Here is a 14808-nt window from a genome sequence, read left to right as displayed (position 1 = left end):
GAACTTTTGCTTTTGTAAAAAAACCAGAAGTCTTCCATTTGATGATGAGACATTTAAGTTGGCATTAGAAAATTTTGTAATACTTTATGTAGCCAATTACAGATTTTTTTGGACACTGAGATTCTGCTTTTGTAGGTACTGTTTACAGATCTAGATATCAAAAATTATTTAAGTTGAGATTACTATTTTTGCACAGCAAATTCGACTTGGCAAAAATGAATTTGAAAGGAAAAACTTTAAGAAATTTCTTGTCAATTTGTAGATGGTAGATTCTCATTACAAAATTATTGTAATATTCTAATTTTTAAAATTTAGGTTTATTTCACTCCTTACTGTCCCTCAGGGGGAGATAATGAGGATAAAATGAGATAAATATAGATATACTTTCAAAAATGTTAAACACACTCAAATTAAAAATGAGTTGAACGCCAGGTACAGTGGCTCACGCCTGTAATCCCAGCACTTTGGGAGGCCGAGGCGGGTGGATCACCTGAGGTCGGGAGTTTGAGACTAGCCTGACCAACATGGAGAAACTCCATCTCTACTAAAAATACAAAATTAGCCGGGTGTGGTGGTGCATGCCTGTAATCCCAGCTGCTTGGGAGGCTGAGACAGGACAATCGCTTGAACCCGGGAGGTGGAGGTTGCAGTGAGCCAAGATCGTGCCATTGCACTCCAGCCTGGTCAACAAGAGTGAAACTCCATCTCAAAAAACAAAACAAAACAGAACAAAAACACCTGAACGTGGAGAAAGCCCAGCTATGAAAACCTAAATTTGCAAAACAAAATTAAGATTGTTGTTACATGAAGATTCATTTTATGAGAATATTCACTTCAGAGTTTCTGTGATGTGATTTTTTCATGGGCCTTAAATTATATATCTATTCCAGAAGATACAGTTTATGTACAACTTTTCAGGAAAACATATGTGAAGACAGCATACTTAAGACAGAGCTGTTGTTCCACATACATACATTATAGGTGCTCAATAAATCATTAAAAGGTTGATTTTTTTAGAGCCCCTATTACAATAGGCATAGTATCTTATATTATGGCAATAGGCTTTTGCTTATTAGTACAATTTGATAAACCGTAGATAACAGCTAAAATTTTTTCTTTCCTCTCTCTTCCAGTCTATGTTACTTATTTCGTTAATCAGGGAATCCCAAAAGTGTTTGATTCATGGCACTGTTAGAGTCTGACTTTTCATGAAAGTTGCACTTAGGCCAGAGGAATACCTCCAGTTCTATGTTCTATTTATTAAGCAGGCAGGGCCAAACAACTTAATGGATATTTGTCTTCACAGCCTACTATCTATTTCAAAGACAGTAGTCTGCATAAAGTAAAAGAAAAATAATGTTTTTATTTTATTCTTAACCACACTTACTTACCACGGGGATGTGTGTGCCTATTACAGACTGCACACAGCTTCTTAGATCTTGGAATTGAACACTGTCCCCCTCATTCCTGTACTTCATTGATTTTCGTTCAGTACTTGGTTTTTTGTCATAGCAATGACCAAAACCCAGCTTTGCAGAGATAATGATGTCATTGAAGGGAATGTAGTGTTATCTAATTGAAACCATGAGCAGTCTTTCGAGGTATCCAACAGATGTATCTCCCTCTGAATTTTGCCTCACAATTTTTTCATGGCACCCTCATGAGTTTGCTACAGCATTCTGGGGTACCCTGATGCAGTTTTTAGGAATTATGGCCATGTTGCCATAAATATTTATTGAACACCTACTATGTGCCCTGCAATGTGGACGTGATTCTTATCAAGAAAGACCTGGTCATTACTGTCTTCAAGCTTACAGTCTATAGGAGATACTGATATTAAATAAGTAAATAGAAGTATGCTGAGTTTTGTGAGAGAAAATCACATTACAGGGGTACCTAATCCAGTTAGGGGGAGATACTATAAATGTGATTTTCTGGATTCATAATGCATATGTTTCATAAATGTTAACATGTTTTTTTCAGTCATTCCTTCTTAAAGTCACTTTTATAGAATACATTTAAATGTGAAAATTCTTATCTGTTAAATTGAAATTTATCTCATTAGGTTGATTAACTCATCGCTTGATTATTTGGTGTAAAGAGTAGTGAGAAATAGTTCATATGTAGTTTTCAAAGAGTAGAGATTTTCACTGTCGTGAGTAATTAGAAAAATAAAACCGTATGAGACTTAGATTGTTTTTATTGTGTTCATTAGAGTACCAGTTACATTTAAATCTATGAACAGTTAGGCCTCTCAGTACTAGAATGTCTCTGAAAAATATAACTGATGAACAGAAGTATAAATTATGCTTTTCGAGGGGGATTAAAAAAGCATAAGTTATATTCTGTAAAAGGGTTCAAGAAATTATCACCTGGAGGAACTCTAAATCTTTGCATATTTCTTTTGTAGCAGCTCTGTTGAGAACAAAATACAACAGTGTGAATTGCAGTACTGATAACTAGAAGGGCAAGTTTAAGTCACTTACCCAAGATATTTTAGTCCTGAGGTTTCAGAGATGGAACTCAAAAGGAGTTGAACTCCATAGGAGCCTGGGTGCTAATATCTGCTCCACAGCTTTGGGATGTTTAAAAAGGGATCACACATATGAATTATAAACAATATTTTAAACAGAAGTTTTCTCCTAATCACAGGTGTTCTTTAAAGAAATTTTCTTATACATTTTGGAAACTTCTACCAGCTCATTTGATCACAAATGGATGGTTATTCAAACACTGACGAGGATTTGTGCAGGTATTTTAAATTACCCTCCTTTTTACTGTCCCTTTCTTATTATTAGATATTTAAAAGGCCAAATGTACTCACATCCTAGATGTACTTTGTTGAAATTAATGTTATATTGTTACAGATGCTCAGAGTGTAGTGGATATTTATGTAAACTATGACTGTGACTTAAATGCGGCCAATATATTTGAAAGACTAGTAAATGATCTATCAAAAATTGCTCAAGGAAGGGGCAGTCAAGAACTTGGTATGAGTAATGTTCAGGTAAGAACTTTAAAAACATTTTCAAATTTAAACTTTACCAGGAAAGAGTCATGTATTTTCCTTAAAAGACCTTTTTTAAAAAAAAAAAAAATGTATTTTTGAATTACTTTGTAGGAATTGAGCCTGAGGAAAAAAGGTTTAGAATGCTTAGTGTCGATTTTGAAGTGTATGGTTGAATGGAGTAAGGATCAGTATGTGAATCCCAACTCTCAGACAACTCTTGGTAAGGTGATATTTTGAGTTGTAATTCTTTGTCATTTTAAGTGAATAATACTTTGCAGGATAGTTGCAGATGCTGTTAAACCAATTTCATGACATATTTATTCATTTAACTGATGAGGAAGCATTCTCTGTGAGTTAAATAACTAGCTTTAAAATTGTGAAAGTTTTAACTTTAATTATCCAAGCTATTTTTTTCTGAATCTTCTTAGAAATATTTTGATTATGTAAAATGAAGCATATTTATGCAACTTTCTTGTATTATAATTATAGAGGAAACGTATAAAAGGCAGTATGTTTTAAGAAGGTTGAATTGTTCATCTGTGTTTGATGTTTACCCTCACTCAGAGAAAAACTCATAGCTGCAGGGCTACACTGGTGTTATCGAAAACAATTCCTCATGAGGAATGAGCTGAGAGCAGAAATCCAGTGGATACTCAGCACTGCAACTGCAAAAAGAACTCCTCCTAATGGTGCAGACTATACACGTACAAATTACAGTGTGTTTTAATATCAAAGTATGTTGTTTATTACGTTTCCTAATAGTTATTTTGTATTAAATAGATATCTAAGCGACATTGAAATGCCTTGCCTTATTCAAGAATTTGTTTGCCCTTACACTTTTTTTTTTCTTTGATAGAATAATGTACTCTATCAATTTTCTTCTTTCAGGTCAGGAAAAACCCTCAGAGCAAGAGATGAGTGAAATCAAACACCCTGAGACAATAAACAGATATGGAAGTTTAAATTCTCTGGAGTCAACATCATCATCAGGAATAGGCAGCTACAGTACACAGATGTCTGGCACCGATAATCCAGAACAATTTGAGGTCCTAAAGCAACAAAAAGAAATAATAGAACAAGGGATAGATTTGTAAGTGTCACAGCTTAAGGAGAATGTTACTGAGTATCTCTCTGCCAGTATGGTGCCACCCCTGCCGTGGGTTTATCACCTTATAATGAGTAAAATGGAGGATAGTTCTCATGGATCTAATTCACGAGGCTCCTATTCAGCCCCCCATGTTCATTGCAGTCTAGCCCAACTAGATTCCTGTAATGCCCAACCACTCTTGTCATATAAATTAATTTGTCACCATATTGTAAGTGCTGTTGATGAGTAACATCTGTGCAATTTTGCATTGTTTAGCTCATTATGAAATCCTCCATTATATTTTCTAATCATGTGACAACTCAAAACATTTAAAATATGAAACTTCTAATAGCTATCAGTACTCCTTTATAGGTTTTACATTTTTTCCCGCTGGGTTACAATGGTACTACTCTTGTTATTGATTTCATTTTTATATGTTGATAAGGTGATCACCTCTCTTTCCAGCCTGGCTAGTGTACCAGATCCTAATCTTGTGAAATCAGTTTTCCCACTAAGCTTTGTGATACCTGCCTGCTTCTGGACTATTTCCTTTGTGAATACCACCATGCTGCCTTCCTTTCTCTTGTTGGCCATCTCTTTTTTCAAAGAGATGCCATAAGGAAAAATGAAATTGCTTGCTGTCTCCATGAATCTAACTATTACAAACTTAAAAATTCCCGTGTGTTCTTACTTGGTTTGCTACTTCTGTAAAGCATTTCTTCCTGATACTTAAGCAGTGCCTTTTTGTGAATGTTCGGGTGTCTTTTTTCTCCAGTGTTAATATGAAAAACAGTTCAACAAAAATTTACATATATTCTATTTTAAAATTACAAAATCTTACAAAATTGCCTCAGGAAATAGCTGTCACTACTGCATTAATTCTAATTGTTCGGTCAGTATTTATTAAAGTCTCATCTGTTCCAGATATTATGCAAGGTCCTGGGGAAACTAGATACATGGAACAGCCCTTCCTTCTGAGGGGCTCTTGGTCTAGTATGTGTAAACAAATATGCGTATTAAAATGCTGCTGGTCACCCAGCAAACACATATTTGGTACTTGGGACTATTGCCAAGCACCATGAAGCACTGGTGCTTGGATTCAAGACTACAGTTTAAACATGAGCAGTTTTTAAAAATAGTGTAAGGTTTATAAAAGTGTCATACAGAGTAAGTACTGCCAAGGTACTTATTTTGAAATACTTGAGAAATGAGGAGGAGTAATCAGAGGGCTTCAAAGTGGAAGTCTCTCAGTCCTTCTCTCAGCAGCTGGACTTGCTTTCTGCTTAATACAGCTATTGATGAGAATGCTTTCATGGAGCTGTATTCCTAGTATACTTGTCTACAACTGTTTCATGACACCAGTCTATCCTGTTTGTCTCCTACCTTTTTGACTATGCCATCTCAGTCTTACGGGCTGTTTTTTTCTTTCTTCCTGCATGCATCTTAGCATTGCCAGGTTTCTGTTCCTCACCCCTTCTCCAACATCAACCCCTTAGTTCTCCTATGAAAACAAAAGACAAATAGAAAAGCCTGTTATTTTTGTATTTCTTATTTATGGTAGTAACCCCAGCATGCTACTAAATTTATAAGCTAAAATCCTGGGAATTAGCTTAGATTTTCCCCTCATAGGATTAGATTCTCGAATCTAATCTGTCACTAAGTCCTGGTGATTCTACTTCCTAATATCCCTGCAATCTGTTCTCTTTTCTCAATCTCCCACCGCTAGTCTTGCAAATCAAATCATCATTATTTATTTCCTCAACTAGTATAATCTTTCAATTGGCTTACCTTTTTCTTTGGTTTTGTTCATTCTTCAGTCTTTTCTCACACTTAACTAGAGTAACCTTTCTTGAATGAAAGTCTGTTTTTTCGCTGTCTTAGAGAATAAAACCAAAGCTTCTTTGATTGTATGATAATACCTTCATGATTTGGATCTGCTGGACTTTAAGCTTCATTTCCTGCCACTTTTCTATCTCATCTCACTTTCCAACAATGCAGAACTATTTATTATATAATACTGTCTTGTGCTTTTGTGTTTTAGTATGGCCTCCTCCTCTCTGGGATGTTTTTTCTTATTGTTTATAAAAGATATAATTGTTCTTCAGAATAGTTCCACGGTCACCTTTCCCAGGAGATATATTATGACCATCTAAGTTAGTTACTTCTACTGTGTTATTTTCTTACCTTTTGAATACATCTGTTTGTCACAGTTTTACTATTATAATTATTTAAAATTGTGTTTCTTCCTGTAAGTGAGTACTTCTAGGGGTGGTGGTGGGGGGTTATGTTTAGCTTAGTGAAAAGTGTTTCATTTTATGAATGTTCAGTGGTTATGGTTAGATGAGAACTTGACAAGGGAACCTTTGGGAAGACAGAATCAGGAAGACCATCCCAGATTGAGAGAATGGCATGTGCAGCAGCAGAGGAAAGGGAGGACATCTGAGCACTTGTTCAGCATGGCAGGGCAGAGTGGAGGGGGAATAACAGGAGGTAAGATGAGAGCATTGAGTTGGATCTAAATTACAGAAGGCCTTATTCTCCATGTAAAGGACTTTTTGTCTTGTTCCTCTTGGCACTAGCATGCTAGTGAAGGACTTTAAGCAGAGGAGTAGCATCATCAGATTTCTGTTTTGTAAATAGGACTTTGCAGGCAGCCTGAAGGGTGCATTAGAATATGGGCAACATGAGATGATAGGGAGACCATTTAAGAACTCTTGCAATAGCCCAAATGACAGGTGTTGGAGCACCAAAGTAACGAAGAAAGTACGGAGTAAATGATCTGTAAACAAAGAGGTAACATTTGAATTGTATCTTTAAGCCTGAGGGAGACTCCCCTGTGAATGGAGCAGATAAAAGACAAGCAGAGGAAATAGACTCTGAAAATAGATTTAGGGAATGGGAGCAGAGGAAGGAGAAGGGAGTGAGAGAGAATCTGGAGCTATAAATGAGAAAGATTTTGTGTGGTCTAATTAATTTGGACAAATGAGCCAAGATTACTTGAAGATTAAGGGAGAATGTATATTCGGAGTACCTCAGAGATACTGTGGGTTCAGTTCCATACCACAGCAGTGAAGTAAATATTGCAATATAGTGAGTCACACAATTTTTTTGATTTCTTAGTGCATTAAAGTTATGTTTATATTGTACTATACTGTCTATTAACCTGCAATCCCCTTATGTCTAAAAAACAATGTACACACATTAATTTAAAAATACTTTATTGCTGAAAAATACTCGTAACCATCTGAGCTTTCAATGAGTTGTAATCTTTTTGTTGTAGAGTGTCTTATCTCAGTGTTGATGGCTGCTGACTCATCAGGGTAGTGGTTGCTGAAAGTTGGAGTAACTGTGGTAATTTCTTAAAGTAAGACAACAGTAAAGTTTGCTGCCTTGATAGTCTCTTCCATTCACAAAAGATTTCTCTGTAGCATGTAATGCTGTTTGTTAGTATTTACCTACAGTAATATGTCTTTCAAAATTGGAGTCTGTCCTCTCAAAATCTGCTGTAATTTTATGAACTGAATTTATGGAATATTCTAAATCTCTAATTTTCTTTCCACTAGTGTTCACAGCATCTTCACCAGTAGTAGATTCCATCTCAAGAAATCACTGTTTTCACTTGTCTATAAGAAGCAGCTACTCATATGTTAAAGTTTGATCATAAGGCTACAGCAATTCAGTGTCATCTTCACACTTTACTTCTAGGTCTCTTGTTACTTTTACCACGTCTGCAGTTACTTCCTCCACTGACGTCTTGGACTCCTCAAAATCATCCATAAGGGTTAGAGTCAGCTTCTTCCCAACTCCTATTGATGTTGGTGTTTTTACCCCTCGCATGAGTCACTAATGTTCTTAATGGCATCTAGAACAGTGAATCCTTTCCAGAAGGTTTTCAATTTACTTTTCCCAGATTCAGTAGAAGTATCTCTCTACATGGTAGCTATAGCCTTATGAAATGTATTTCTTTCTAGACTTGAAATTTAGCCAGGCATGGTAGCTTACACCTGTAATCCCAGCTACTCATGAGGCTTGAGGCCAGGAGTTCAAGATCAGTGTGCGCAATGTAGCAATTTCTTTAAAAAAAAAAAAAAGACTTGAAATTCAGAGTTACTCATGAGGAAAGGGCACAGTGGCTCATGCCTCTGTAATCCCAGCTTTGGGAAGCCAAGGTGGGAAGATCAGTTTAGTCCAGGAGTTTGAGATCAACCTGGACAGCATAGCGAGACTGCATTTCTACAAAAACAAAGTCACTCTTTCATCCAAGGGCTGCAGAATGGGTATTGTGTTAGCAGGCATGAAAGCAACATTAATCTCATTGCACATTTCCATCAGAGCTCCTGGGTGATCAGGTGCATTGTCAATGAACAGTAATCTCTTGAAAGGAATCTTTTCTTTGAAGCAGTAGGTCTCAACAGTGGGCTTCAAATATTCAGTCATCTATGTTGTAAACAGATGGTGCTGTCATCCAGGCTTTGTTGTGCCATTTCTAGAGTGCAGGCAAAGTAGATTTAGCATGTAATTCTTAAGGACCCTGGGATCTTTGGAATTTTTAAATGAGCATTGACTTGTTAATGTCATCAGCTATATTAGTCCCCAAGAGAGCCAGTCTGTCCTTTGAAGCTTTGAAGCCAGGCATTAACTTCTCCTCTCTTGCTATGAAAGTCATAGATGGCATCTTCTTCCAATAGAAGAAAAACTGTTTTATCTATGTGGAAAATCTGTTGTTTAGTGTAACCACCTTCATAAATGATCATAGCTAGATCTTCTGGATAACTTGCTGCAGCTTCTCCATCAGCACTTGCTATCAGACTTTGTGCTTTTATGTTATGGAGACCGCTTCTTTCCTTAAATCTCATGATCCAACCTCTGCTAGCTTCCAGATTTTCTTCTGCAGCTTCATTACCTTTCTTAGCCTTATAGACTTGAAGAGAGTTAGGGCCTTTCTTGGGATTAGGCTTTGCCTTAAGGTAATGTTGTGACCTTCTTTTCATACATGAAAACCTTCTCCATATCAGCATTTAGGCTGTTTTGCTTTCCTACTTGTGTGTTCACTGGAGTGGCACTTTAAACTTCCATCAAGATCTTTTCCTTTGCATTCACAACTTCATTTGGCGCAAGAGACCTAGCTTTCAGTAAGTCTTGGCTTTTGGCATGCATTCCTCACTAAGCTCAGTCATTTCTAGTTTTTTATTTAAAGTGAGAGATGTGCGACTCTTCCTTCCACTTGAACACTTATTGTAGGGTTCTTAATTGGCCCAATTTCAGTATTTTTTTGTCTTGGAATAGGGAAGCCCAAGGAAAGGAAGAGAGATGAGGAACAACCAGTCAGTGGAGCAATCAGAACACATATGATTATTAAGTTTGCCATCTTATATGGGTGTGGTTTGTGTCACCCCAAAACAATTACAATAGCATCATCAAAGGTCACTGATCACAGGTCACAGTAACAGATACAATAATGAAAAAGTGTGAACTATTGTGAGAATTACCAAAATGTGACACAGATACAAAGTGAGCAGTGGTTTTGGAAAAATGGTACTGATAGACCTTCAATGCAGGGTTGCCACAAACCATCAATTTGTAAAAACCACATATCTTTGAAGTGCAATAAAATGAAGTATGCCTGTATGAGATATTTAGTATTCATAGCCTTACTCAAAGTTCGTCTACTACATGGCTTTCTCTCTAATAGTCTCTCTTAGTCTAATTTCCCACTGTCGATATGGATTTTTTACGCTTCATACTGTAACAAAAAGTCAGTGAAATGATAGTAATAAGGATGGCCTTCCATGAGACTTACTTCTATAAAGAAAATAAAGAAAACTTGGCACAATGTAATTATTTTGTATATTCATATACTGATTTGTATTAAATAAGCTGCTGTTTTTCTGGGTGCTGTTAGAAAATTAATTTACTGTGGTTTAAGATCTTTTCAGGGACTACGAATGGTTTTCTATTTTTAATGTTCCTATTAACTTTAACATCATCTAGATTTAATAAGAAACCAAAGAGAGGAATACAGTACCTCCAAGAACAAGGGATGCTTGGCACCACACCTGAAGATATTGCCCAATTCTTACATCAAGAGGAAAGATTAGACTCTGTAAGAATACCATTTTCTTTCTAACCTTTTCTGTAAAATTCTTGGGATTTTTTTTTTCTTTTTATTAGAGACAGGGTCTCGCTATATTGCCCAGGCTAGTTTTGAACTCCTGGGCTCAGGCAGTCCTCCTGCCTCAGCCTCCCAAAGTGCTGAGATTACAGGTGTGAGCCACCACGCCTGGCCCCTTTTCTGTAAAATTCTTTTTTAAGTTAATAATACATATTGTGACTCCTTTAAAATGCTTTCCTAAGTATAGAGGTAAGTAAAACATAAAGAATAACCTTGGTTGGCTGGGCACAGTGGCTCACGTGTGTAATTCCAGCACTTTGGGAGGCTGAGGCAGGTAGATCACCCGAGGTCAGGAGTTCGAGACCAGCCTGGCCAATGTGGCAAGACCTTGTCTCTAATAAAAATACAAAAAATTAGCTGGGTGTGGTGGTGGGCGCCTGTAATCCCAGCTACTCAGGAGGCTGAGGCAGGAGAGTCACTTGAACCCAGGAGGTGGAGGTTGCAGTGAGCCAAGGTTGCACCACTGCACTCCAGCGTGGGCTACAGAGTGAGAGTCTGTCTCAAAAACAAACAAAAAGAATATTCTTGGTTATAAAATCATCTGTAATTGGCCCTCTGTAGCCATGAGTTCTGTATCCATGGATTCTACATCTGTGGATTCAACCAACCACAAATTGAAAATATTCAGGGGGAATAATGGGTGATTGCATCTCTACTGAATGTGTACAAACTTTTTTCTTGTAGTTATTTCCTAAACAATGCAGAAAACCTATTTACATTATATTATATATTATAAGTAATCTAGATATGGGAGTAGAATATGTGGGAGGATGTGCATAGATTATATGCAAATACTATGCCATTTTTTATAAGGAACTTGAGCATCCATGGATTATCCATGCGGGGTCCTGGAACCAATCCCCCACTGATACTGAGTGATGACGTGTGTGTGTGTGTGTGTGTGTGTGTCTGTGTGTCTGTGTGTCTGTGTGTCTGTGTGTCTAAAATATAAATTCTGCTTTTTAAATTTTCTAAACAAAAGAATTTCCTGATATTTTTATGAAGGCAGTTAGTGTGTTTAAGCTTTGTGTTTGAAATTGTTAACTCTATAGTCAAAAGCCTGTGGATCTTAACGAAATTTTCTACTTTTTAAGTGACCGTGTGGCGAATGTAAACATCTCATGAAAATCTCAATTTCTGGCCAGGCACGGTGGCTCATGCCTGTAATCCCAGCACTTTGGGAGGCTCAGGCGGGTGGATTACCTGAGGTCAGGAGTTCAACACCAGCCTGAACAAGATAGTGAAACCCTGTCTCCACCAAAAATACAAAAAAAATTAACTGGGCGCAGTAGCAGGTGCCTGTAATCCCAGCTACTTGAGGCTGAGGCAGGAGAATCGCTTGAACGTGGGGGCAGCGGTTGCAGTGAGCCGAGATTGCGCCACTGCACCCCATCCTGGGCAATAGAGCAAGACTCCGTCTCAAAAAAAAAAAAAAGAAAGAAAAGAAAATATCAATTTCTATCTCTGTTTTTACTTTAGACTCAAGTGGGTGAGTTCCTGGGAGATAATGATAAATTTAACAAAGAAGTCATGTATGCATATGTGGACCAACATGACTTTTCAGGAAAAGACTTCGTTTCAGCCCTTCGTATGTTTCTAGAAGGATTTCGTCTTCCAGGGGAAGCTCAGAAAATCGATCGATTAATGGAAAAATTTGCTGCAAGATACCTAGAATGCAACCAAGGGTAAATAAGGTTCAAATGCTCATTGACTGACTGTTATATCCAAAACACCGTGCTAGGTAGCATCCAAGGATTTATAGATAATAGGACCTAATCTCCTGTTTAGAGAATTTAGATTGTCTACAATCTGGAAGTCATAAAACAAATCCATAAAAAATTATAATGTGAGATACTTAGAAAAATACAAATGCTATGGGATTTGAGGTGACTTATTTAAATGAATCTATGTAAAACAGTACTTTATAACATAATAAATTTATTTTTCCAGACAAACTCTCTTTGCTAGTGCGGATACTGCTTATGTTTTGGCTTATTCAATTATCATGTTGACCACAGACCTTCACAGTCCACAGGTATGTCTTCTTTATGTCAGTTTCACAATAAGTGGTACAAAATAAATACATTATTCTGAATTCAGTAAGTAATAGTTGAAATTTTAGTTTTATTCAGTTAAACCAGTCACCATATTTGGGTATTTAATTTGGGATGGTGAATGTTTTACAAAAGCAACTTCTGGTAGTAATTAAAATCAGACTTTCAGTTATCTATAAAATGTTTCTGTATTTGTCATTCATGATTGACAATTGTATAAAGCTTAAGATAAATTTTAATCTAACAAGACGTTTATAGGTCTTATGTCTACTTGTCACAAGATGGAAAAACACTATGTATAAACCATCTTTCTAAAAAATATAATGTTTCAGGCCAAGCGTGGTACCTAACACCTGTAATCCCAGCACTTTGGGTGGCCGAGACAGGTGGATCACATGAGTCCAGGAGTTAAGACCAGCCTGGGCAACATGATGAAACCCTGTCTCTACAAAATATGCATAAATTAGCTGGGCACTGTGGCATGTGCCTGTGGTCCCAACTACTTGGAGGGCTAAGGTGGGAGGATCACTTCAGCCTGGGAGGCACAAGTCATCCAGTGAGCTGAGATTGTGTCACTGCAGTCCATCCTGGGTGACAGAGGCAGACCGTGTCTCAAAAAAAGGAAAAAAAAAGTTTCAAACTTCAACAGTAGAGGGATTAGTATAATGAACTCTAATGTACCCATTACCTGCCTTCCACAGTTATCAACTTATGGCCGGTCTTCTTGTATCTGTATCTCTTCCCTCCCCTAGATAATTTTGAAGCAGATCTCAGATATCATACCATTTCATCTGCATTTATCTCAGTATGTTTCTCTAAAAGAGAAGTACTCTAATTAAACATAACCATAATACCATCGTACCTAAAAAGTTAATCATAAAGATACCTGATACCTAGAAATGTTCATTTCTTTTGCCTCATAAAATTCATATTTCCTTCTTAAATATTAAAGAACTGTCACTTGATTTCTGATATCTACCAAAACGTTTGATTTTATAGTTTTAGTATTTTTTGCTTAGTTTCTAAAAACACACATTGACATCCTTGGGTAAAATTACCTTTATAAATTATTTGCAAGGATTTCTTAGTACTTCTAGGGGTAGGTATCTAATGATATTTGTTATTCTTAAATTACCTACTTTAAATTACCTACTTTCTAAATAAAGTAAAATAAATTACCTACTTTCTAGTCTGAGATGTATTGGAAAAATTAAAATTTATTTGAATTTTGAGATTAACCTTTGCAGTATAGGGATTTTTTGTGTCTGTTTTGAGATGTTTAAAGCAGAGTAGATAAGGAGAGTATATACCAAACCTAAAGTAAGAATGTATATGATTATAGACATATGTATATACATATGATTATATATGAAGTTACTCCTGTTTTAAACACAACATTGAGCAACTATGCATTTACCACAAATGTACTTGATTTTATATAGGACTTTTAAAAATTTATTAAAGATTTTAATAATTCAAGATTTGCCTCTCGCATATTATTGGCAGTATAGTCAAAGCAGCTCACCTTCAGGGCTTTTATTATCGAGCGTGATGACTTTTACTCTATGGCTTTATAAGGTAGTTCATAGTTGGGATTTTTTTGTATTTGTGTTTTTTGTATTTTTACACCAGAATTTTCAGTCTAATTTTTTCATTTGATTTTTCAATCCAACTAGAATATTTTAACCTGGGTTTACATACATTTGATTTTAAAAGGCTATGCTTTAAAAGACATTTGGTTTTATAAATGAATAAGCAGTATTATATGCACCTGTGCAATGTCTTCCTATACATATGTACATACTTATGTGATTTTGAAGAAATATTAAAAATTCCTTTTATATCTTTTCATAAGTACCCAGACTGTGAAAAGTTTCTAAGGACATAACAGTTAGGGAGCATTACCTTCACAACAGTGTCCCGTCTTCAGTGTAACAGTGCCTGTTTGCAGAACACGTGCTTGAAGTCCTAGTCTAGCGGTGGCAACTGCTTGTTGTCCAACTGTTCCTTAGTAGCTTGCTGCCTGGTGTCATGTGCTGCTATGCAGCCTGCAGCTGTAGAACAGCTTGTGAGTTTCTATGAAGCTAAGTAATCTGTTAGAAAATTGTACGCATGATCTTGGCCTCAGTTGATTTAACTAACTATAACAAATGACAACATTTTAAAATACAAATAACTTTAAAGGAATTTCTTAAAACTAATTCTCATTCTTAGTTCTTTTCAAACTTAAAATATAGATGGATTTTAACAAGCTGTTTATGTTCCCTTTTCACCCAGAATATTTATAGTTATGCTATTTTTTTATGTAGTGTGTGAGTCAGTGATTTAAAAAAAAATTTTAGGCATATTTAGAACACACTTAATTTTTATGTTTACAATAATCATCAGTAGTAACAACTGGCTTTAAGTGATTTAAACACCAAATAAGGCACAGCTTAATACAACCACATGAGGATAAAAGTCAGGAGTAGAATATTCCATAAAA

The 14808-nt window shown here is 36.2% G+C and overlaps 1 protein-coding gene across 7 annotated transcripts in view; it reads left to right on the top strand.

Moving 5' to 3' along the window:
- ARFGEF1 (ADP ribosylation factor guanine nucleotide exchange factor 1) overlaps positions 1-14808 on the top strand; it is a 146561-nt gene that overhangs the window by 72220 nt on the left and 59533 nt on the right. For all 7 annotated transcript variants that reach the window (XM_077942521.1, XM_077942520.1, XM_015145405.3 and 4 more), the window contains 7 exons: positions 2653-2752; positions 2868-3007; positions 3122-3230; positions 3899-4100; positions 10089-10200; positions 11749-11954; positions 12220-12304. In XM_077942521.1, the coding sequence (XP_077798647.1) occupies positions 2653-2752; positions 2868-3007; positions 3122-3230; positions 3899-4100; positions 10089-10200; positions 11749-11954; positions 12220-12304 (954 nt within the window). The remainder of the gene's footprint in view (positions 1-2652; positions 2753-2867; positions 3008-3121; positions 3231-3898; positions 4101-10088; positions 10201-11748; positions 11955-12219; positions 12305-14808) is intronic.

This window comes from Macaca mulatta, chromosome 8 (genome assembly GCF_049350105.2).
Source record: "Macaca mulatta isolate MMU2019108-1 chromosome 8, T2T-MMU8v2.0, whole genome shotgun sequence".
NCBI lineage: Eukaryota > Metazoa > Chordata > Mammalia > Primates > Cercopithecidae > Macaca > Macaca mulatta.
Note: the sequence above shows the minus strand (reverse complement) of the source record. Positions and strands in the feature narration are given on the sequence as shown.